At 43.1% G+C, this 25,690-nt stretch overlaps 1 protein-coding gene across 1 annotated transcript in view; it reads right to left on the bottom strand.

Moving 5' to 3' along the window:
- HORMAD1 (HORMA domain containing 1) overlaps positions 1–25,690 on the bottom strand; it is a 96,469-nt gene that overhangs the window by 67,680 nt on the left and 3,099 nt on the right. Inside the window, exons 2-5 of the mRNA XM_077464229.1 lie at positions 22,940–22,995; positions 19,351–19,495; positions 4,444–4,507; positions 1,835–1,871 (exon numbers count right to left, since the gene is read on the bottom strand). Coding sequence (XP_077320355.1) covers positions 1,835–1,871; positions 4,444–4,507; positions 19,351–19,495; positions 22,940–22,975 — 282 coding nt within the window. The 5' untranslated portion in view covers positions 22,976–22,995. The remainder of the gene's footprint in view (positions 1–1,834; positions 1,872–4,443; positions 4,508–19,350; positions 19,496–22,939; positions 22,996–25,690) is intronic.

A 25,690-nucleotide genomic window follows, 5' to 3' on the forward strand; every position in this document is an offset into this window, starting at 1 on the left:
AGTAGACAGTTACATTTAAAGAAATACAATGTAAAATTGACAAGGGACGCCAACATAGTTGTATCTTTGATCTTAAAAACTACAGGATAATGGTGTTGTGGTAACTTGCCCAAATAAAAAAATAAATAAAAAAAAGCATAATAATATTATTCTTGATATCACTAGAAAAAAAAGCCTTTTAAAATTTGTTTGCAATAACTCCATCAGTATCACCAGCAAAACAGCTTCATTATTATCCCATTAAAGAGGAAGAGAATTGTGCGCTGCATTTGGAGATTTCATAATTTGCCACGTCACGTATGTTAATTCTCCATTACGAACGCTAGTTTACAAGACCAACAGCTTCTGCTTCTGAGCATGCCTGTTTGTACTTTGGACTTTTGTCAGACAGACTTGTGTACACACGATTGGAAAATCCAACAACACACATTTGTTGGCGGAAAATTTGAAGAAATGCTAGCCAACATTTGTTGGCGGAAACTCCGACAACAATTGTCCAATGGAGCGTACACACGGTCGGATTTTTCGCCAACAGCCTGACATCGAACATTTCCCGTCGGAAAGTCCGATCGTGTGTACGGGGCTTTAGAAAGCACACATGTGAACGTTTATCTGCCAAAAGATTTGTAATTCTGTCCAGCCACCTTTGTGATTTAGCTTTAAGCCCACCATACATATTTTCTTATAAAAACCAGACCGTTTATGTCTTAAAGGGGAGCTCCACCCTAAAGTGGACCTTCCGCTCATTGGAACCCTCCCCCCCTCCGGCGCCACAATTGGCACCTTTCAGGGGGGAGGGGGGGTGCAGGTACTTGTACAGTACAGGTATCTGCACCCACTTCCGGCGTAGATTCTGCAGAAGGTACGCCCCTTTCCGCAGAATCTACGCCCCTTTCCGAAGGTCCCCCACTGCCTGCTGGGAAACACACGGATCCCAGCGACAGCGGGGACCATCCTTATTGCACAGCGCGACTCGCGCATGCGCAGTAGGGAACTGGGAAATGAAGCCGAAAGGCTCCACTTCCTGATTCCCATACCCAAGATGGCGGCGGCAGCACCCGAGAGACGATCGAGAGATCGGCTTCGGGTGCCGACATCGCGGGCGTGCTGGGCGGGTAAGTGTCACTATTTTAAAAGTCAGCAGCTGCAGTATTTGTAGCTGCTGGCTTTTTAAAAAAAAAAAACGGCGGACTCCCGGCGGACTCCCGCTTTAATGCACTGGGTTACAGAATTGCAATATAAATGATTTTTTTATTATTTAGATGGCAACGCTTAAATCTTTAATAGATGGCAAGAGGTGAACCTGAAAGATAGGAGGACTACTGCAGGAGGGGTGAATAAAGTCTTCCTTTCTTTCTTTCAGATTGCACCCTACAGCATGCAACCTATAGACTCTAAGCCCTTGTACACACGGCCGGACATTCCGACAACAAAATCCGACGGATTTTATCCGACAGATTTTGTCCGAAACTCGTGTTGCATACACACGGTCGGACAAAGTTGTTGGAAAATCCGATCGTACGTAACGTGATGATGTTATTTCGTTAGGACGGGACTACGTTCAGGCTAGTAGCCAATAGCTTTGGTCTAGGAATTTGATCTGAATTTGATCTGAGCATGCGTGGCACTTTGTCCGATCGGAATTCTCATCACACAATCGGACAAAGTCCGATCGGATCATGTTGTCGGAAAGCTTAATAGCCCAGCTCTAAAACTCAGATATTCCGACGGAAACAGTCCGATGGAGCCCACACACTTCGGAATGTCCGACCGTGTGTACAAGGGCTAAGAAGGATATTTTCACTCACTTAAAACTATAAACTGGGATACTCACATATTTTCTTTGCAATGCATCGTAACATCCTAACATCCTAGAACAGATATGTGACGTCAGTACAGGATAAATAATGAACAAACAATAAATTACAATAAATTGAATAAAAGCAAAGACTGAAGTGGGTAAAAAAAAAAAACATCTAGGAATTTTGATTGACAGTGAAGGTATACGTATGTCAGCTGAGTGGCTCCTACAATCATCCAGTTGGTTTGAAGGCTACATTGATGTCCACTCCTTATAAAAGTAAACGTAATATGGAAAGCCAAAATTTATATTTATATTCCATTTTTTTTCGCATTAGAGGGCAGTCAGGTGTAAAGGGACAGCCAGTCTGTTTACATCAGACTGCCCATAGACCAAAATGGGCTGTGTCCATATCTCCACTGCATGGACCACTCATCGGGCCGCTCTGGATCCAGCCCATGTACGGGGGGGGGGGGGTATATTATTATATATATTATTATAAATCAGGGTTTCTCAATCAGTGTTCAGTGAAACCCTAGGGATTCCTCCAGAGTTTGCTAGGGGTTCCTATAAATTAGCAATATCTGCCTCAGATCTGAGATACGTTCCCACTGACCCCATTGATCTTTTTTAGCTGTCAGGGTGGATTCTTCCCAATGTCCACAAATGTAAGCAGCATTCTTCACAGCAACCATCACACTAATGTACTGTGAGCTGTAAGTATAATAATTATTAGAAGGGGATTCCTGAAGCCAAAAATGGACCGTATTTATCGGTGTATAACATGCACCCTAATCTTAAGAGGGATGTTTCCGGAAAAAAAAAAGTTTAAATAACGGACTTTGAAGCAAAATAAGGGTCAGTGCCCATTAATACAGCCCGATTAGTGCCCATCTGCAGCCTTATCATTGCCCATTAATGAAGCCTGATCAGTGCCAATTTGCAGCCCCGCCATTGCTCATCTGCAGCCTTGCCATTGTCCATCATTGTAGTCTGATAAGTGCCCATTTGCAGCCTCAGCTGTGTCCATCATTGCAGCCTGCTCAGTGCCCATCTGCAGCCTTGCCATTGCCCATCATTGCAGCCTGCTCTGTCCCCATCTGCAGCCTTGCCATTGCCCATCATTGCAGTCTGATCAGTGCCCATCGCCATCGTTGCCATTGCCCATCATTGCAGCCTGATCAGTGCCCATCTCCATCGTTGCCATTGCCCATCATTGCAGCCTGCTCAGTGCCCATCTGCAGCCTCGCCAGTGCCTGTTAACGCAGCCAATGCGGATGTAAACAGAACCAGATCTCCTGTGTACTCGGCTCAGCTCGGCACTCGGCTCGCAATGCGGGGCATGTGACATGCTTGGAGCCGTCCAGGAGGCGGGACTGGGCGTGACTGCGAGCCGAGCTGAGCCGAGATGAGCTGAGTACACAGGAGATCCCGGCTCTGTCTAATCTGGCTGCGCTCGTCCCCTCCAAGGCAGCGCAATGTCGGCGTATAACACGCACACGCGATTTCCCCCTATTTTCAGGAGGAAAGGGTGTGTGTTATATGCCGATACATACGGTGCTTATTTCAAGGGTTCCTCCATGTTTAAAAGGTTGAAAAAGGCTGGTCTAGATAAATCATTGGGTTATGTTGAGGGCCACAGGAGCAGAAGGATGTTCATGCTTGTCCAAATTTCCATTACATATTTGGGCTATACTATACTCCCTTAATAATAAGAAATATTATCAGGACTGACATTTTTACTATCTGCATTAAGTTTATATATTCTACTGTTTATGTATGTTTCTTCTGGATTCTCTGGGTTTCCACCAAATAACTGCTGGCCAATCTAGTGTATGTCTACAAGGACATGTGGCAATGGGCTTTTTTAAGTTTAGATGGATTTTGCATCATCATACAAGTCTATGGGAATGCTTTGAAGACGGTAAAACACAGGTTAAAAGAGGTGTCAAATGCACCTGTCGATGACTACGTTCAGGCTAGTAGCCAATAGCTTTGGTCTAGGAATTTGATCTGAGCATGCGTGGCACTTTGTCAGTCGGAGTAGGCTACACATGATCGGAGTATGTCCGATCGGAGCATTTTGTGGGAAAATTTTACCGGCAAGTTGGAAAAGTTGGTCCGTCGGATATTCTGACGGAAACAGTCCGATGGAGACCACATACAGTCGGAATATCCTACAAAACGGTCCGATAGGACACATTCCGTCGGAATCTCCGACCGTATGTACAAGGGCTAATATCCCAGTGTATTCATTGCCTTTGCTTGGACACACCTAAAGCTGGATACACACTATACAATTCTCTGTAGATTTTTTCCTTTAGATTTACCAAAACCATATAATATGAGGTCAAACCTAAACACTTTCAATTTGTATGCACTCAGGCAGGCCCTTGTACTACATGGTTTTGGTAAATCTAAAGGAAATCAGACAACAAAAGTTGTGTAATATGTATGGAGTCTAACTCCTTAGATATCACAGACAGCATAGTATGAGTTTGCTTATTGTGTACATTAACTATTATTAATACTCAGGTTCTAAACGGGGCTCTTCTACTCACGCCATCTTCTCATGCTAGTAAATGACTTAGAATTGTACAATCGATGACCTTAGATAAAATAATCGCTGGCACATCATTTACCATTTCACAAGCTGAGTCGAGCCAGGACAGCTTTTATCTTCCCGCAGAATTTTCACACATATATCTAGGAGCAAAGATAAACTAGAATTTCAAAAGACATAGAAAATGTATGGAAATACAATGCCAACATTTTTCTTAAATAAAAATATAACAGTGAAGAATAATTTTCTGAATATTTTGACACCTTAGACCAGGTGAGGTATGTCAGGGGTGTCCAATCTGTAGCCCGGAACAACTACCGTAAACTTACTTGAAAATGTTGATTTTTAAAACATTTTGGGGAAAAAATACGTTTACACTTAGCAATCAGATGCGCTGCAGCGGCCGAAGAAAAATTTGATGGTAGGGGAGATTTACTAAAACCAGAGCACTCAGAATCTGGTGCAGCTGTGCATGGTAGCCAATTCGTTTCTAACAGCAGCTTGTTCAATTAAGCTTTGACAATAAAATCTGGAAGCTGATTGGTTTCTATATAGAGTTGCACCAGATTTTGTAAGCTCCAGTTTTAGTTAACCTACCTCAGCGTCTCCTTACTAAACCATTATAAGTTTTAAGAAACGTCTCCCACTCTTCACAGTCACAGTTTTTGGCAGCACCGATATTTGTGAGCAACTATTTTCATAGATGAAGCACACACAGGGCAAAATTAGAACTGAAATATCCAGTCCAGGAACAAGAGGAGAAGGATTTCTTGGACCAAAAATTGGTTGCTTTATTAATGGTGACCAATTATGTCATAAGCCTTTGCTGCGGGAGCTCCAGGAGAATAATCTGGATGATTTTCGGAATTATCTCCCCGCATGACGGACCCCTGCTTTCACCAACTCTTGGCATTGGTGACCCCCTAATATTAAGAAGGGGGACACATGCATGAGGCTTTTATTTTATTTTATAGTTCAATAAGAATGATTTGATTTGGTATATTTTCTATATTTTTGGATGCATAGAATGCACTTTTTGGTTAAGTTCTATTGGCAGATAGCATGTCTAATTTTATTTGCTTTCTTTTTTTAATGCACAATAAAAAAAATTGTGTAGAATAATACTTGGCTGTGTGTTTTACTTCAAATGAAATTTTGGGAGTAGGCAGCTACATTTAAAAAAATACAATGTAAAATTGACAAGGGACACCAACATAGTTGTATATTTGTTCTTAAAAACTCCGGGATAATGGTGTTGTGGTAACTTGCCCAAATAAAAAAAAAAATAAAAAAAAAAAAGCATAATAATATTATTCTTGATATCACTAGAAAAAAAAAAAAGCCTGTGAAAATTAGTTTGCAATAACTCCATCAGTATTACTAGCAAAGCAGCTTCATTATTATCCCATTAGAGAAGAAGAGAATGTACGCTGCACTTCGATATTTCATAATTTTCCACGTCGCGATCATTAATTCTCCATTACGAACGCTGATTTACAAGACCGACCGCTTCTGGCTCGTCCTTGCTTCCGAGCATATGTGTTTGTAGTTTGGACTTGTAGAGCTTGAGACCTGTATGCACATGCTCGGAAAATCCGACAACAACTGTCCGATGGAGCGTACAAACGGTTGGATTTTCCGCCAACAGCCTGACATCACACAATTCTCATTGGAAAATCCGATCGTGTGTAAGAGGCTTAAGGCTTAGTTCACACGTAGGCAATCCGAATCATGGGTGGACTTGCCTCGATTCTGCCCACGCTTCCGGAATTGCAGCAAAATGTGGGAAATGATTGCAATGCCATTATTTCTTAATGGCACCCTAAACGGGTGCGATTTTGCTGCGGTTGTCATGTGATATATCACGGTGCAATCGTATGACACATTTCGGCCAAAAGAAGTTCCAGAATTTGTTTGTGCGATTGGAGTGTGATTTGTCACGTGTCAAAATTGCACGCGTTTAGGTTGCCATTAAGAAATAATGGCATTACAAATGTGTCCTGTGTTTTGCCGCGATTCTGGAATCACGGGGAGAATTTCAGCAATTTCACCAGTGATTCGGATCGCCTATGTGTGAACGCAGCATTATGCCCCGTACACACGGTCAGAAATTTCTGACGGAAAAGGTCCGATCGGATTATATTTTCGGAAAATCCGATCGTGTGTGGGCTCTATCGGATTTTTTCCGTCGGAAATTCCAACGGAAAAAATTTGAGAGCAGGATCTCAAATTTTCCAACAACAAAATCCGATAGGACTTCATCCGATCGTTTGTAGAGAATTCCGATCGGACAAAATGGCACGCATGCTCAGATCAAATTACGAGACCAAAGCTATTGGCTACTAGCCTGAATGTAGTCCCGTCGCAACGAACAAACGTCATCACGTTCCGGACTATCGTATTTTCCGACAACTTTGTCCGACTGTGTGTATGCAACACCAGTTTCGGACAAAATCCGTCTGAAAAAATCCAACGGATTTTGTGGTTGGAATTTCCAACCGTGTGTACAGGGGCTTAGCCCTTGTACACACGGTCGGAGATTCCGACGGAATGTGTCCGATCGGACCGTTTTGGCGCATATTCCGACTGCGTGTGGTCTCCATCGGACTGTTTCCGTCGGAGTACCCGACGGACCAAGTTTTCCAACTTGTTGGTAAAATTTTCCGACAAAATGCTCCGATCGGACATACTCCAATCATGTGTAGAGAATTCCGATCGGACAAAGTGCCACGCATGCTCAGATCAAATTCCTACATCAAAGCTATTGGCTACTAGCCTGAACGTAGTCCCGTCGTAACGAAATAACATCATCACATCGGATTTTCCGACAACTTTGTCCGCCCGTGTGTATGCAACAGTTTTGGACAAAATCCGTCGGATAAAATCCGACGGACAATATCCGACGGATTTGGTTTCGGAATCTCCGACCGCGTGTACAAGGGCTTAGGCTTGATTCACACCTATGCAGGTTGCAGTTTGCATATTCCAGGTGCATTTTGCATTTCTCAATACATGATTTTGATCCATTGAAGTCTATGGAACCAAAAACCACAAAAAAGTCCCTGGCCCTTTCCATAAAATGCACAGATATGAACTACATCCATAGGAAACCATGTTAAATGGACCGTAGTATGTTTCTGCAAAACCACTTCTTCATACCACTTGCAGTCCAATGCATTTTTTTCTGCATAAAAAAAAAAAAGCATGGAAAGTGGGTTATATGGTCCAATGGCATAGTTCACACCAGTGTGTTCAGTTCCAGGGTGTTCCAGTTCCAGAAAAAAAAAAAAAGTAGAACATACTGCATTTTTCCTGCACTAGCCTGGACTGGAACGCAGTAAAACGCATCAAAAAGAAAAAAAAAAAACACCGGACCCAAGTACAGTGAAAAAAAAAGAAAAGTAAAGAAGTATCTGGAATGCTCCTGGAAACGCATCAAAAATACACGAAACATGTAAAAATTGTGTTAAAAAGTACATGTAGAAATGCATCCGGAATGGATCTGGAGTGCGTTTTTGTGGTGTGAACTGGCCCTTACACATACCTGATTTAAGCCCAGTCGCCAGCTACTGACATACATCAGGCGGTGGTATAAAAAGAAATGTGTAATTCACTTGATTGAATCTTGTTTCCAAAAATGAGAGTGCAGCCATTGGACATGCATGTCTGTGCTCAGCAGACATCTTCATTCCAGCTTTGGGGAGCAATAGATTCTCCACTTTTTTATTACCAGCGTTGTTTATGTAGGGATTTAGGTTGGATACACTTAATGCATGCTAGCAACTTTATTTTGTTTTTAAACTGACATCACTTTCTAAGTGCATCCATGACATTTATTTTACAAAGCATGCTGGACATTTACTACCTCCATACTTGCTTTAAGGCTCAGCAAGATGACTAAATAAAACAAGTAAAAAGTGGGGGTGTCTCTACTCTAAATACAGCAAAACTCATTTTAGTATTATAAAAAAAATGAGTACACCAGCCACTCCTGGCTGACGCAGGAAGCTCATATCTATAAGACATCCGCAGACATTATTTAGCCTTTTTAGATAAACTACATATTGAGTGCATTATAAACATTCACAGTATGAATGTTGAGCTGACACGAATAGCATTAAAAATTTGGGATGGGGTGTACAAAAAATTAAATGGGCACTTTAATTCACCGTTTATAGCACTGAAGGAAAATTAGTTCTTCCCCCCGGGAAAAAGGAAATAGGAGGTAATTGGATAAAAAAAGAAAAAATACAAATAAAAGATATTATGAAAGAAGGGAAACTTATAACACTAAGGGAATTAGCACATAAGGGCTTAATGGTAATGTGCGAATGGCGGTATCTCCAGCTGGCCCATTTTATTGGAAGCTTACCTCAACCAATAAGATCTGGAGAGGAGCTGACCATGTTGGAGCGACTCTGTACAACAGACAACTCTAAAGGAATCGTATCCAGGATGTATGGACTTTTGATGTCGGTGGGAGAGCTGGAGACCCCGCCATATATCAAAAAGTGGGAAAAGGAAATAGGAACACAGAGGGATAAAGACACAATAAGCAAAATATTAAGATTAACACATTGCTCGGCAATAGACAGTAAAACAGCCGAAATGAACTATAAGTGCCTAACTAGATGGTACAACACGCCGGATAAGACTGCAAAATACCAACAGGGAAGATCGGCAAAATGTTGGAGGGGCTGTAAAACCACAGGCACAATGGCACATCTATGGTGGGGATGCCCAAAAATCAAAATCTATTGGGGAAAGATCTTGCAAAAGATAAGAGAAATAACCAAAATAAGCGTGAAGGCGGATCCTTGGATTGTACTTCTCCACGGAACAAAGAGTAACGAAAAACAATATCAAGAAACTATCATCCCACACCTCCTTAACGCAGCGAAGAAATTGATCCCTAAAAAGTGTCAGGAGGTGGAAAGTCCAACAATGTGGGAGTGGGTAGATGCAGTTGAAGAGGTATATAAGATGGAAAAGTTGAGTAGTGGGGAAGATAATAAAAGAGAAGCAGTAATAAAAAAATGGGAATGTTGGAAAGATTTTAAGAAGGATTGGAGTTACGCAGAATATTTAAGACCATATTAGACCAATATGGGAGGAGGATAGGAGGAGATGGGAAAACGCTGACATTTAGCTTGGGAAAGGAGGGGGGGGGATGGGTAATGGGAAGGGAAATAATAAAGAGGTGTACGATGAATAAAAGATATGAATTTAATAAGGGAAAAATATCTAATTTAATTGTTATTGATAATTTCTGATATATAATGAGATGCTACAATGATGTGAAGACGAAAGGAGACAGTGATGAACGAAAAGTTGATTTACGTCCCTCTAGAGAATTCGCTGACGTGGCAAAAAAAATTAAAAAAAATTAAAAAAAATAAAAAATAAAAAAATAAACATTCACAGTAGTACTTGAAACTGTACTAATCTCAACACCAGAAAATGCATCCAACTTTAACAACATAGCAGCTACACAACCCTGTTTATTCAGTAAAATAGTACATCAAATTTAGTGCAAAGTACAATAAAAACAGAACCCATCTTGTACTAGATTGCCTTCTGTGAGTTGTGTGTTTTAAAGCTTTCATCTTTTATAAAAAATAAAAATAAAACTTTGTTTTGCAATGCTCATTTTTTATGTTTTCTATAATGAATATAGTTACATAGTAAACGAGGTTGAAAAAAAGACACAAGTCCAACCTATATGTGTGATTATACATCAGTATTACATTGTATTTCCTTGTATGTTGCGGTTGTTCAGGTGCTTATCTAATAGTTTTTTTAAACTATCAACGCTCCCCTCTAAGACCACCACCTGTGGAAGGGAATTCCACATCCTTGCCGCTCTTAAAGAACCCTCTACGTAGTTTAAGGCTAAACCTCTTTTCTTCTAATTTTAATGAGTGGCCACGAGTCTTGTTAAACTCTCTTCCACAAAAAAGATTTATCCCTATTGTGAGGTCACCAGTACGGTATTTATAATTGAAATCATATCCCTTCTCAAGTGTCTCTTCTCCAGAGAGAATAAGTTCAGAGCTCGCAACCTTTCCTCATAACTAATGTCCTCCAGACCCTTTATTAGCTTTGTTGCCCTTCTTTGTATTCACTCCATTTCCAGTACATCCTTCCTGAGGACTGGTGCCCAGAACTGGACAGCATAGTCCAGAGTCTTGTAGAGCGGGAGAATTATCATTTTATCTCTGGAGTTGATCCCCTTTTTAATGCCAATATTCTGTTTGCTTTGCTAGCAGCAGCTTGGCATTGCATGCCATTGCTGAGCCTATCATCTACTAGGACCCCCCAGGTCCTTTTCCATCCTAGATTCCCCCAGAGGTTCTTCCCCCAGTATATAGATTTCATTCATATTTTTGCCACCCAAATGCATTAATTTATATTTTTCTACATTGAACCTCCTTTGCCATGTAGTTGCCCACCCCATTCATTTGTTCAGATCTTTTTGCAAGGTTTCCACATCCTGTGGAGAAGTTATTGCCCTGCTTAGCTTAGTATTATCTGCAAATATTGAACTGTTTACCCCATCCTCCTATGAACAAAATAAATAGGATTGGTCCCAGGGCAGAACCCTATGGGACCCCACTTTACACCCGGACCATTACAAGTACTTCCCATTTATCACCACCATCTGAACTCGCCCTTGTAGCCAGTTTTCAATCCATGTACTCACCCTATGGTCCATGCCAATGGACCTTAATTTGTACAGTAAATGTTTATGGGGAACTGTGTCCAATACTTTTGCAAAACCCAGATACGCCACTTCTACAGGCCTTCCTTTATCTAGCTGGCAGCTCACCTCCTCATAGAAGGTTAATAGATTGGTTTGGCAAGAACGATTCTTCATAATTCCATGCTGATTACTGCCAATGATACCGTTCTCATTACTAAAATCTTGTATATAGTCCCTTATCAACCCCTCCAAGAGCTTACATACTATTTATGTTAGGCTAACCGGTCTGTAATTCCCAGGGATGTATTTTTGGCCCTTTTTAAATATTGGTGCTACATTGGCTTTTTTCCATTCAACTGGTACCATTCTAGTCAGTAGACTGTTAGAAAAAATTAGGAACAATGGTCTGCCAATTACTTGACTGAGTTCCCCAAGTACCCTTGGATGCAAGCCATCTGGTCTCGGTGAGTTATTAATGTTACGTTTCCCAAGTCTAATTTAATTCTGTCCTCTGTTAACCATAGAGGTGCTTCCTGCAATGTGTCATAAGGATAAACACTGCAGTTTTGGTTACTGAAGCTCCCCAATTCCCTCATGAAGAGTGAGGAGCATAAATTCAATACCTTCGCTATCTTCTTATCCTTTGTAACCAGATGCCCTTTCTCATTCTTTATGGGGCCAATATGGTCTGTCCTCCTTTTTTACTGTTAACATATTTCAAGAATTTCTTGCAAATTTTTTTTTTGCTCTCCTCCGCTATGTGTCTTTCGTGTTCTATCTTAGCCGCCCTAATTGTACCCTTACATTTCTTGTTACATTCTTTCAAAAGTTTGCATGCTGATGATGATCCCTCAACCTTCTGTTTTTTGATGGCCTTCTCCTTTGCATTTATATGCATTTTTACATTGGATTTAAGCCATCCAGGACTTTTGTTCACTCTTTTAACCAGTAGAGACCCGCGCTATAGCCAAATGATGGCTACAGCACGGACCCCCTTTGCCGGGACTATGTCTATTGACGTCGTCCCGTGCACGAGCGGCCTACGTGCCCCCTCAGGGGCGCGCGCGGTGCGCTCTGTGATCGGCGAGTCTATGAGACTCGCCTGATCACGGATCCGAGCAAGGGGTCCATCCCGACCCCTTACCACGTGATCAGCTGTCAGCCAATGACAGCTGATCATGTGATACAACAGAGCCGGTAATCGGCTATTATTCCTCCTCGCACTGACAGCGCAAGGAGAAAAAAAAAAGAGCCGATCACCAGCGGCCATGATCGGGACATCAGTCCCGATCATGGCCAGCCCTGCCAGTGCCCATCTGCCCCTTGCCAGTGCCACCTCATTAAAAAATAAATGCCCCCCATCAGTGCCACCCAGCAGTGCCCACAGTGCCACCCAGAAGTGCCCACAGTGCCACCCAGCAGTGCCCACAATCTGCCTCAACAACGGTGCTGCACCCCAGTGTCACATATCCGTGTCCCATCAGTGTCATCTACCAGTGCCCATCAGTGCCGCCCATCAGTGCCGCCCATCAGTGCCACCTATCAGAGCCACCTATCAGTGCCCATCAGTCCCATCTACCAGTGGTACCTATCAGTACCCCTTAGTGCCACCCATCCGTGCCATCTTATCTGTGCCCATCTTTGCCCATCAGTGCCGCCTTATCTGTGCCCATCAGTACTGCCTTATCTGTGCCTATCGGTGCCTATTAGTGCCGCCTTAACTATACCTATCAGTGCCCACCAGTGCAGCCTATCAGTGCCCACCAATGCAGCCTATCAGTGCAGCCTATCAGTGCCGCCTCATCAGCGCATTTCAATGAAGGAGAAAAATGACCTGTTTGCAAAATTTTATAACAAACTATTAAACATGATTTTTTATTTTTTTTTGCATCTTTTTTTGTTTGTTTAGCAAAAAATAAAACTCCGAGCTGTAATTAAATACCACCAAAAGAAAGCTCTATTTGTGGGAAAAAAATGATAAAAATTTAATTTGGGTACAGTGTTGTATGCCCGCGCAATTGTCATTCAAAGTGCATTAGCGCTGAAAGCTGAAAATTGGTCGGGGCAGGAGGGGGGGTTTAAGTGCCCAGTAAGCAAGTGGTTAAATTTATTACCCGATGGGATGCATTGGCTAATGCCCTTATTTAATATGCTCTTAAAGCAAACCCATCTCTCCTCCGTGTTCTTTGTTCCTAAGATTTTATCCCAATTTATGCCTTCTAGTACGGTTTGTAGTTTAGGGAAGTTGGCTCTTTTGAAATTCAGTGTCTTTGTATTGCCCTTATGTTTCCTATTTGTGTAATTTATACTGAAGCCAATTGACCTATGATCGCTGTTACCTAAATTGCCCCGTATTTCCACATCCATAATCAGGTCTGTATTGTTGGTAATCAGTAGATCCAGTAACGCTTTATTTCTACTTGGTGTGTCTATCATCTGACCCATGAAATTGTCCTGCAAGACATTTAGGAACTGGCGAACCTTAGAGGAATGTGTGGTTCCCTCTGCCTAGTCTATGTCTGGATAATTAAATTCCCCCATTATGATAACACTTCCCATCCTTGCTGCTAATTCAACTTGTGATAGGAGATCCGTCTCCCCCTCCTCCCTCAGGTTAGGGGGCCTATTGCATACTCCCAGTATTATTTTACCCTTAGCTTCATCTCTTTGGAGCTCTACCCATAAGGATTCCACCTCCTCCCTAGCTCCCTTAGTGATGTCATCTCTCACATTCACTTGTACATTATTCTTGATATATAGGTATACCCCTCCCCCTTTTTTACCCTCTCTATCCCTGCGATAAAGGGTACACCCTTGAATGGTTGCTAGCCGATCATGAGAGCTGTTGAACCAAGTCTCTGAAATTCCAACAAAATCCAAATCCTCCTCGTAACAGAATCTCTAGTTCACCCATTTTGTCTGCCAGGCTCCTGGCATTGGTGAACATGCCACGTAGTTTAGATCGGTCGCATACTACCCTCTTATTGGGTGTTCCAAGATTGCAACTAGGACTTGTTAATATACTTACCTTGGGTTTATGTGCTTTAGTCAACCTACCACTAATGCCCCCAATACCACCCTCTGGAAAATGTTCGCTATCTCTACCTCTGGGCCTTCCCCCCCATCGCCTATTTTAAAAACCCCTTTTTGGCCATCTTTACTCCCAGCTGATCTGCACCCTCCTCATTTAGGTGCACTTCGTCTCTTCTATAGTACTGGTGATCGACTGAGAAGTCAGCCAAGTCCACCAGGAACCCAAACCCCTCCTTACTACACCAGCTCTTCAGCCACTTGTTTACTTCCCTAATCTCCCTCTGCCTTTCTGGTGTCGCTTGATCTACCGATGGTATTCCTGAGAATACTACCTTGGGAGGTCCTTTTCCTCAATTTAGCTCCCAAGTCCCTAAAATCGTTCTTTAGGACATTCCATCTGCATCTGTCTTTGTCATTGGTGCCAATGTGCACCATGACAGCCGGGTCTTTCCCAGCCCTTCCCAGTAATCTGTCCACCAGATCCGTGATGTGCCAAACCTAAGCGCCCGGTAGACAACATGCAGTTCAGCGCTTCAGGTCTTTGTTACAGATTGCACTCTCTGTCATTCTAAGAATTGAGTCCCCTACCACCAGAATCTGTCTTTCCGTTCCCTTCACCTCCCCCCCACTCTCACTGGAGGGGTTCTTCCCCTGGCAGCTAGGAGAGTCCCTCAGCTCCAGCAGTGCTGGTCCCTGACTGGTTTCACCAATGTCACTGAATGGAGCGTACTTATTGGAATGCTCCAGCCTTGGATCGGCATCCCTGGCACTTAACCTTCTACCCTTCCTGACTGTCACCCATCTACTCTTTCCTTGTGCCTGCACCTCTTTGTCTCCACCTGCCTCTGTGCTGGCCCCTGCCGGCACCAGCCGTGTACGTTCCTGGCTCTCCTTTAACATGGAGAGACTTATCAGTGCTGACAGTTGCTTCCCCAGATCCAGGACCTGGGCTTCCAGGGAAACTATGTGCTAACATTTTTCACAGCAATATTTACCCTCGATCAGATGATCAAGGAACGCATACATGCCGCAAGATGTCCACCGAGTCACATCTCAACACTCACTGGGCATCGTACCTACTAATTTAATGAAGATTGGGGATTATACCCTGTCCAAATTACCTAACAACTAGCTTCTTGACACTAATACTCAACAAGACAATACACAGGTGCTTAACAAGACAATACACAGGTGCTTAACAAGACAATACACAGGTGCTTAACAAGACAATACACAGGTGCTTAACAAGACAATACACAGGTACTCAACAAGACAATACACAGGTACTCAACAAGACAATACACATGTACTCACTGACCAACACACACACAATACACAAGTACTAACGATCCACACACACACACTGCTCAGACAACACTCAGGTACTCACAATACACAGGTACTACCTGACACTAATACTCAATACAGGCCACCTGTACTTACAATACACAGGTACACACTCACCCTACACAGGTACTTGACCCCTGTTACAACCTCTTGTTTTCCACTTTGGTTTTTTAACTCACTACTTAGTCCAGTTCCACTTGGTCTAAGTTCCAGCAAGCTCGAAGATGAGCAGGCTCACAATGAGTTCTACAGATTACAGAAAGTTATATAGGCCTCAAGTACCTGTGACCAATTAACCACTTTCCTTAATTAGTTTGCTGAAGGAAGCAAAGAAAAAAAAAAAGCTGTTTAAAAAGTGACAGAAGAAGGTGTTAAAAATCTACAAGGAAAAGCCCCAAAAAGAATGTAAAAATGCAACCCAGCAATCACCAGCAGTCAAAAGCAAAACTTGTTCACACTCTCCACTCAAAGTCCACACTATTTAGCTTCCAACCAGCAGTCTGGTTAGCACAGTAGAAATGATTAGGAGATGAATACACACTATTTCAATTTAAAAAACTTAGAGGAGAACCACTACTATACAATGCTATACAGAAAGGAAGCAGTGGTTTTGCGTGACCTTTGAAAAAAAAGAGCATTCAACTAACAAGTCAGACACCAGAGGCTGACATTTCCAATGCTCTGATAAAGCCTTAAAGCGGTAGTAAAGTAAAAAAAAAATAATAATTTTCTCCCCTGCAAGGCAATATCATAATGTGTTAGTATTCACCACATACTAGCACATTATGAGAAACTTACCTTGAAACAAAGCCCTCCAGAAGCGCACTGTCATCGCTGCAAGTGCTTCAATCTTCACCTGGTCTTCCTTTCCGGGGATCACGGGCTCCGGTCGCCTGATTGGACGAGTCACGATGACATCACTCCCATGCATGCACACAGGAGACTCGGTCACAGGTAGCATTATAGCACATTCACTGAATAGAATGCCTCACAACACAATACACCACAATGCATGAAAATGCGCTGCTAGTGTGTAGTCCTCTGGATGTGTAGGGGGGGCCGCCCTTTTGGGCGCTTTATAATTTTCAAATTTAAAACCACTAGTCTAACCTATCTTTGCTATATCCAAAACTAAAAAACAAAAGAAAAAAGAAAATGCTTTAACTCACACCTTAAAAAACACATGGACAATGGTGTACAGATATAAGTTTTAGGCCCCAAGTCGCATGACAAATCGTTCCCCATGTTTTCCAATGGTAGCCATTCATATATGTGCGACTTAAAGTTGCAGCGACTTCAAGGTAGTTCATGCACTATTTTGGTCCGACTTTTGTGCAACTTGAGGGCCATAGACTTCAATGTTAACCCTCAAAAGTTAGATGAAAGTCGCACCTGAATGTTATACAATGTAACAGTCGTTGATTATCACTGTTCAAAGCCAAAGTCATATCCAAGTTGCACCCATCCAAAGTTGCACCATTGTTGCACTTTAAAGTCAGTGCAGCTTTGGAGTCCCAGACTGTAGAACTAGTGATAACAGTAAGTTACAAACTCATTGGATTTCTGGCAGGATCAACAGGTATTTTCTGCACTCATGGAATAGATATAAAAACACTTCTAACTGTATACTTAAAGTAGTTGTTAAGCCAACAGTATAAAAACCTCCCATTCCCTCTGTACCATAAGGATATGTACCCCTCTGTCTGTTTTATATAAAAAATATGCTGATCTGTACCTATATCAGATTGTCTCCCGGCACGCATGTAACTCCTGGCTGACAGCTATAGAGGGCCGAGCACTGCCACTAACGTCAGCTGAGGAGGACAGAGAGCCGAGGAGTCATGGGAGTGCTGGTAGACGCTCTGATATACCGTAGGTACAGATTGGCATCTTTTGTACTTTTATATTCTCTTTTGCTCATGCAGTGACCAGCCAGCTTTGGCTGACTGTGGTATTCTGATAGACATGAGGACTTTTTTCTCAGTACCCTTACCATTCCCCTCTGTCTCCTATTTACCTCTAAAGATACAAATATCATCACCTCCTGCTATACGGTATTACCCAGTGGCTGGTAAGCTTGGGTGCGAGTTCATTACTCCCACTAGCTGGGTGCTCTTGCAGTTGGGTCAGTTGCTGCCCCCCCCCCCCCCTGTGTCCTGCTTTCCGTGGTTGGTCTGGTTATATGGTCGTTGCTAGCTTGATCCTTCCTTGGCCTCTTTTTGTGATCCCAGGACGGTCTAGCCAATTCCATCTCCCCTGCTTACATTAGTGACTTGCTCGCCCCGTGTAAGTACAGATTTTACTCTTATGCCATGTACACACGACCGGACTTTTCGACGGACTAGGTCCGACGGTCTTCCCGACGGACTTTCGGCGGAGTTCCGACGGACTTTCCGAACGAACGGACTTGGACACACACAATCACACCAAAGTCCGACAGATTCGAACGCGATGACGTATGACCGGACTAGAATAAGGAAGTTCATAGCCAGTAGCCAATAGCTGCCTTAGCGTCGGTTTTCATCCGTCGGACCAGCATACAGACGAACGGATTTTTTGAGTCCGTTGGAAAGATTTGAATGAAACATGTTTTATTTCTAGGTCCCTCTGACTTTTGGGGAAAAAAAAAGTCCGCTGGAGCCCACACACGACGGTTTCATTCCGTCGAAAAGTCCGGTCGCGTGTACGCGGCATTGCTCAATTGTTATCTATTTAGACATGCAGTTTTTCGATTTGAAAGTATGATATTAATTAAAAATCTATAGAGAGTTTCTATTCCTACTAATGTTTACTACATTTATATCTATAGAACACCACACGATTATTCTCAATGACATTAAGCCTTTGAAGAAGGACAACACAGTCCGAAACACGTCAGGCGTAATTTTTCAGCATGTATTCTTGTTAGCCTACCTACGTTCTTGAGGCAGCTAAGTTTCATGACTATGTTTTCTTGTACTGAGCGTATTTGTTATTTATACTGCAATTTTTATATGCTATTTCTTGTTACTTGGATTTTATTATATGTTACCAATAAATATATTTTTTACTCATCACCTGGTCTGCCTTCTAAAATCCAGAGGGGTCATACCGTGCCTTGAGCACTAGGTTTTTTTTCTCTTGTTTGCTATATTGGATTTGACAGACCAAGCTATATCTCACACACCGCCAATCCCTGCCTCATTATATTGTTCAATCCATGTATGGGCACTTTCGCTATACGGAAGTCAATCACGCAATTGACTTCTCTACAACCACCCCGTCGGGTTTTCTCCAGCAGTGCCACAGGCTATTGCCAGCAGCTCTGATCATTTTATTCTGAACAGCGGAGAAGTCTCCTTGTTGTCAGAATAGAAAAGGCTCAGCGAGGAGGATCCGAGTCATTCAAGTTCAACCCGCTGGTTGAATGAGCATATGAAGAGCTATAAAGCTGTAGACATGGGAGTGCCTGGGTCACATTCCAGGAAGTGCACTGCTATTTATCAGGGAAGTTCCAGACAAGAGATTTTTTTCAAAGTCATGTTTAAGTGCAATTAACATTTTTAGATATTTCTTATTGCACAGGGTCTGCCCTGAGGAAAGAAAAACAAACGTATTGACCTGACAACCAATCAGATATAAGCCCCCCAAAAAAGGTGGGATGTAACTGAGTTTTGCAGACTTTTTTTTCCGTTGGATAACCTAGGTCAGCGATGGCAAACCTGGGCACTGCAGATGTTTGGAAACGACATTTCCCATGATGCTCACCTACACTGCAGAGTGCATGAGCATCATGGGAAATGTAGTTCCAAAACATCTGGGGTACCCAGGATTTGCCATCACTGACCTAGGTGCATTGTATCAATCAGGCTATGGCAATGCTAACAGGGAACTCTGGCAGGAACTCCTGTTATGTTTTCTTACCTTCTAGATATCTGGTTCCATAGGCATATTCTGGAAACAACCCCCTCAGGTAAGTAATACAGGAAACAGAAACAGCCAGCAGCCTCTTCATCAGAACCAACGACTGCTGCTCGGTGGCTACGCGGTTGGGTAGAGTCACTGCATTCTGTAAAATGTTTTCAATCAATAACATTGTAATGTTACGTAAACAGCCATCATTAATTCCTAGTAGATATGATGAGAAAATCAGACCAAAAAAAAAAAAAATGCTGCTTTCGGAGCGAACGTCCAATAATCTGATCGTTAGTACACAGCTTTTCAAGAGACACTCATTTTATCCAAAGGGACAAACAAAAAAAGTTTCTCGTACAATAACAACAACATGAACGGTTTTCGTTTAATCAATACAGTATACCTCCATAAAATACCGAGTGACCAAGGCCTGGCATGCTCGGACTCGAAAGAATACATTACAACAAAATACAATATTACATTACATCATCACAGGAAAGTTGTATTGTGTCTTCTGAGAATTTTCATAACGCTAGTAACCTATTGGTTTTCAATATTATTAAACTAGCGTGCAAAAAAAAAACAAAAACGCTCATTCATCCGATATTCTCATTGTGTGTTCGAGGCTTAACTGCTTGCGGACCAGCCGCCGCAGTTTTACTGTGGCAGGTTGGCTCCATTGGGCAAAATCACATTATTGTACGTGATCTCACGAGGCTTGGATAGCAGGCGCGCGAGCGTGCCCACCGTGAGCTCCGTGAATCCGACCGCGGGTCCCGCGGGCTCGATGTCCACGGGCATAACCGCGATCCTCTCACGGAGAGGAAGAACGGGGAAATGCTAATGTGAACAAGCATTTCCGTGTTCTGCCTAGTGACAGTGTCACTGATCACAGCTCTCTGTGATCGGGAGTGGTGATCAGTGCCGTGTCACACTCAGCCCCTCCCCCCCCACAGTTAGAATCACTCCCTAGGACACACTTAACTCCTACAGCACCCCCTCCTGGTTAACCCCTTCACTGCCAGTCACATTTACACAGTAATCAGTGCATTTTTAATCGCACTGATCGCTGTATAAATGTGAATGGTCCCAAAATAGCTCCAAAAGTGTCCAATGTGTCTGCCATAATGTTGCAGTCACCATAAAAAAAAATCACTGATCGCCGCCATTACTAGTAAATAAAAAAATAATAAAAATGCCATAAAACGATCACCGATTTTGTAGACGCTATAACTTTTACGCAAACCAATCAATAAACGTTTATTGCGCTTTTTTTTTACCAAAAATATGTAGAAGAATTTTTATCGGCCTGAACTGAGGAAAAAAAATGTTTTTTTATATATTTTTTGGGGATATTTGGGAAAAATGTAACAAATAATGCGTTTTTTTTTTTCAAAATTGTCGCTCTTTTGTTGTTTATAGCGCAAAAAATAAAAACCGCAGAGGTGATCAAATACCACCAAAAGAAAGCTCTATTTGTGGGGAAAGAAGGACGTCAGTTTTGTTTGGGTACACCGCACTGCATCATGCTGTCACGTATACAGTTGAATAAAGTGTAAGTTTTAGGGCAGGTTCACGCCACAAAAACGCACTCCAGATCTATTCCCGGTGCGTTTTTGATGAGTTTCCAGACCATTCCAGGTGCTTTTTTTTTTTTTTTCCTGTTTTTTTTTTCACTGTACTGGGGTGCAGAGCATTTTTTTATGCATTTTTAATGTGTTCCAGTGCATTTTTTATGTGTTTTACCGTATGCCAGTGCAGGAAAAAGCATGTTCTACTCTTTTTTCTGGAACTGGAAAGCCCTGGAACTGCAAGCACTGGTGTGAACTATGTCATTGGAAACAATATACAGGCATACCCCACTTTTAAGTACACAATGGGGTTTATTTACTAAAGCTGGAAAGTGCAAAATCAGGCTCACTTCTCATAGAAACCAATGAGCTTCTAACCCCAGCTTGTTCAATTAAGCTTTGGTAATAAAAACCTGGCAGCTGATTGGTTTATATGCAGAAGTGAACCTGATTTTGTACTTTCCAGCTTTAGTAAATAAACCCCATTGTGTACTTAAAAGTGGGGTACGCCTGTAACCTACTTCCCATGCTTTTTTGACGCAGAAAAAAAAACGCACTGGACTGCATGTGGTGCGAACTGGCCCTTCAGGCTGGGTTCACACCGTTGGGAATTGGATGCGGCGTTCGTTCCCCGCATCCAATTCGCAATAGCAGGAGATTTTGACCGGCTCTCTATGGAGCCGGTTCACATATCTCCGCAGCGAGTCTGGTGCGTTTTGCGTAAGGGCCGGTTCACACTGCATGCGCGGCGAGGCGTCTCCGACTTGCCTCGCCGCGACCTGCGGCGGCCTCAGCGGCGACTTGCAGAGGACTTCTGTATAGAAGTCAATGCAAGTCGCCCCCGAAGTCGCCCAGAAGTAGTACAGGAACCTTTTTTCTGAGTCGGAGCGACTCCTCTCCTCTCAGAACGGTTCCATTGTACAGAACGGGGGCGACTTGCGGGAGCGAGGCGAGGCGAGTCGTGTCGCCTCGCATCGCCCGCTGTGTGAACCGGCCCTAAAAACACGTCTTTTGGTCAGTTTTAGGTTCGAATTAAGCCCAAAATTCTGGACGTCAGACCACGGAAGGAAAGATAAGTATCATGAAGTTTATGAAAAAAAAGGAAGATTGGTCGCACACCATGGAAAGCGAAGAAAAATGTTTTTGCTGTGAACCCGAGCACGAGTTATTCGCGTGAAATCGGTCTACCAATGTTCCTGTAACGTCCTGTTTATGTCCTTTGGCGCTCTGAAAATAAAGCAAGCATTACACTGAAGTTCTTCTTTCCATGGTGTGCGACCAATCTTTCTTTTTCTTCAATTACTATAGACGGTGGTGAGCCGGGGGCCAGCACCCGCGAGGAATTCTCTATCCACAGAGCCGTGTTACGATTTCCGTATCATGAAGTTTAGTCCCACTTAACCACATCACTTCCTCCCTCACCTGTGCTCCTGGGAAATGCGAGTCATCATTTCCCAGGAGTCAGTGGGCAGGAGTGTGTAAAAAAAAACAAAAAAAAAACGCATTATTTCCCCTCCAGGAAATGACGTGATTTAAGGTGGATCTATTTATCTAGGTAGCCATAACAACGGGCGGGACCTTCCTCCGTCGCCTCCCGTTGTTATGGCAACTTGATAAACAATCGGCATCCTGCATGTTACCCAGCACGCACCTCTTGATAGGTTAGGGCTAATGAGAGCTGCAGAGCCGGAGGCGTGCCTCTGTGTGTGTGTCTGTGTAAATCCAGGAAGTGAACAGGCAGCAGCTTCAGCTGCCCACAGGTAAAATGGCTGTAGCCAGGCTCAGCAGAGGGCGATTTCTGCAGCATATTTGGCAAGTACAGAATCGCAGTATATATAAAGTAATATGCAAAGTGGTTGGAGGGAAGCTTCAGAATGGCAAAGATGTCTTAATCACAAATTATGTGAGCAGACTGCAGTTCCTTTTTAAGGCTCTCAGGAGCCATTCTGTGTTCCTTTTCCAACACAATAAACCTAAATTATAACAAAGAGAAACTGGTGACTGAAAATCAGCGTGTATACCTTTACCTTCACATTACTTCGCTGGATCTGAGCGGTCGCCATCGCCAATTTATCTTCTCAACCTGAAATTCAAAACACCTCATTTACAATGTCCTCCAAAGTCAAACAAAAAGCTGAACATGTTAGTAAGGTTTAGGGCCGATTCACACTTTTGTGCGATGGCAGACAATCGCATGTCATTCGCAGAGCACTGCTGTGCACATTGCATGCGATGTCTGTGCGGCGCGATGTCAGCCATACAGACAGTATGGCCGACATCGCACCGCATTCGGTGCAGACGCGCACATGACCCTTTTTTTTTCTGTTTGGACCAGAATCGGATCGCATGTGGTGTTCAGACGTATGCGATCCGATTCATGTCCGAACTGTCAGTTTTGTAGTGCGATATGCGAGCTGAAATGGGGGTGTCGTTGACATATAATGACACTCCGCAGCAGTTTGCATATGGCAGTGTGAACTGCCACGGGTGTCGGGTGCAATGCGGGAACCTGCAGTTGATTCGCAGGGTCCTCGCATCGCAATAGTGTGAACCGGCCCTTAGTCCACTATGTAGGGATTGATTGTCGCACCGTATATTTGCTGCCGGTGAATCTTCCTCCTTTGTGTGTGTTTTAAGTGACAATAAAATGATTCCCCACAAGTGAATGTTTGATGAAAGTCACTTTCACTGCTTTATAAATACGCTCAAATTTCATTTAAAATATAGGCACAGCCCAAACTTTTTTTTAGTATTGGAGAGAGTGGTGAGGAGTTAAATCCCCTGTGTGTCTCACTGCCGGGGATGTTCCGCTCTCTGTTTCCTCGGGTCTCCATTATCTCCGGGACACAACGTCTTGGAAAATCCAACCGATACGACCTCCAAACACACTGCCGCTGCCGCTGCTTTATCCGCACACATTAGAGGAGAAGTACAGACAAAGCTTAGGTTCTAAATGTGGAGATTTGGATGTTCTGTGTATGGAGAGTAGGGATGAGCTCAGGCGCTGAGCTCGCCAGGAAGTCGGCGCATCGCTGCTCTAATCACAGGCAGTGAGACATGGGGGGAGGGGCAATGGATTCCCTTAATTTGCATAGATTTTCTCTCACTTCCTGTTTAGCTATGGGGCAGGAAGTGAAGGGAAATCTCTGTAATGGGACAGGGATGGTAAAAAATAAACTGGCAGGGATTACAACCCTCCCTTACTCTATCCAAAATTAAAAAACAAAAAAGTGTTACCTATAGTTCTACTTTACGCACATGTAGCGAGGGGCTCCTGAAGAGCACTATGCGTTTTTTCAAAGTTAAACTTTACCCAAACTACAGTCTGGTTTGGGTCTATATTGGACTTCTGTGTCAGTCTGACTGGTCTATGATATGTTCAGCCTGGCCACAGGGGGCGCTGTCTCTTGTGGCGGGCGGGGAACTATGGTCTGGTCAGGTGCTTAAGTTACTCTCTCTCTGAGCCAGATCAGTGGGAGTGGCCCTCTGGCTGTGCCTTCTGGGAGAGGGTATTTAAGATGCGGATGTCACGTGGTTCGGGGTTCCGGTCCAGTATGATGTGCTGACTACTTGGTCCTGGTCCTCCTGACCAGCCCCCAGGAAGGCTATGGCCTGGGGTGCGGATCCACCCAACTCGGGGGCTGGCTAGCCCAGGGCAAGGAAACTAAAGGAGGATTCTGAGGTGGTTGGGTGCCGTCTCCGGTTCGGGAGAGACCTAGAGTACTTTGAGCATTCCAGGGGAGGACTCTTTAGAAGAACACCACGTACGGGTTGGTTTTCTTAACCTCCCTGGCGGTACGATTATTTCAGATTTTAGGTGCTGAAAGCGGTACAATTATTTTGCATGAAAATTTGGTGTTTTATATCGTAGTCCTGTAATCCTTAGCCCTTGTACACACGGTCGGAGATTTCGACAACCAAATCCGTCGGATTTTGTCCGTCGGATCTTGTCCGAAACTGTTGCATACACACGGTCGGACAAAGTTGTCGAAAATCCGATCATTCAGAACGTGATGACGTAATTTTGTTACGATGGGACTACGTTCAGGCTAGTAGCCAATAGCTTTGATGTAGGAATTTGATCTGAGCATGCGTGGCACTTTGTCCAATCAATTCTCTACACATGATCGGAGTATGTCCGATCGGACCAGTTGGTCGGAAAATATTTCCAACAAGTTGGAAAATTGGGTCCGACGGATATTCCGACGGAATCAGTCCGATGCATACCACACACAGTCGGATTATCCGACAAAATGGTCCGATAGGACACATTCCGACGGATTCTCCGACCGTGTGTACAAGGGCTAAGGAATAACTCACTTAAATCTGTCCAAACCAGAGTCTATCAGACATCCCGGGTATGATAAAGTTTGAAAAATGAAATCATAAATTATAATATAATAAATAACTATAAATAATTATACCAAATAATAATATAACAATAATAAAAATTATTTAATAATGTAATCAAATCAAAAACACTGAAATTTGCTCAGTTGCAGAATTGTCACTGTCATTACTTTTCAGTATTTGATGACGGATCTCCCCACAAATCGCTATCGCTCAATTCTGCGAGTGATTCCAATTTATTATCGCTGTTTTCTAGCTGGTCTAAAATCATTTTTGATGTAAAGGGACAGTTTTGGTTGCTATGGACAATCTCCAGTTTCCAGGCATAAAAAAACTGTTTTTATAATATAAAACTACATGCAGGACACTGGGCAGACCACTGGGGACAAAGGGGATGTGAAATAATTACATACAGCAATGTAATCTGT

This window comes from Lithobates pipiens, unplaced genomic scaffold, assembly GCF_037356315.1.
Source record: "Lithobates pipiens isolate NorthernLeopardFrog02 unplaced genomic scaffold, aLitPip1_a1.2 Scaffold_30, whole genome shotgun sequence".
In the NCBI taxonomy this organism is placed as follows: domain Eukaryota; kingdom Metazoa; phylum Chordata; class Amphibia; order Anura; family Ranidae; genus Lithobates; species Lithobates pipiens.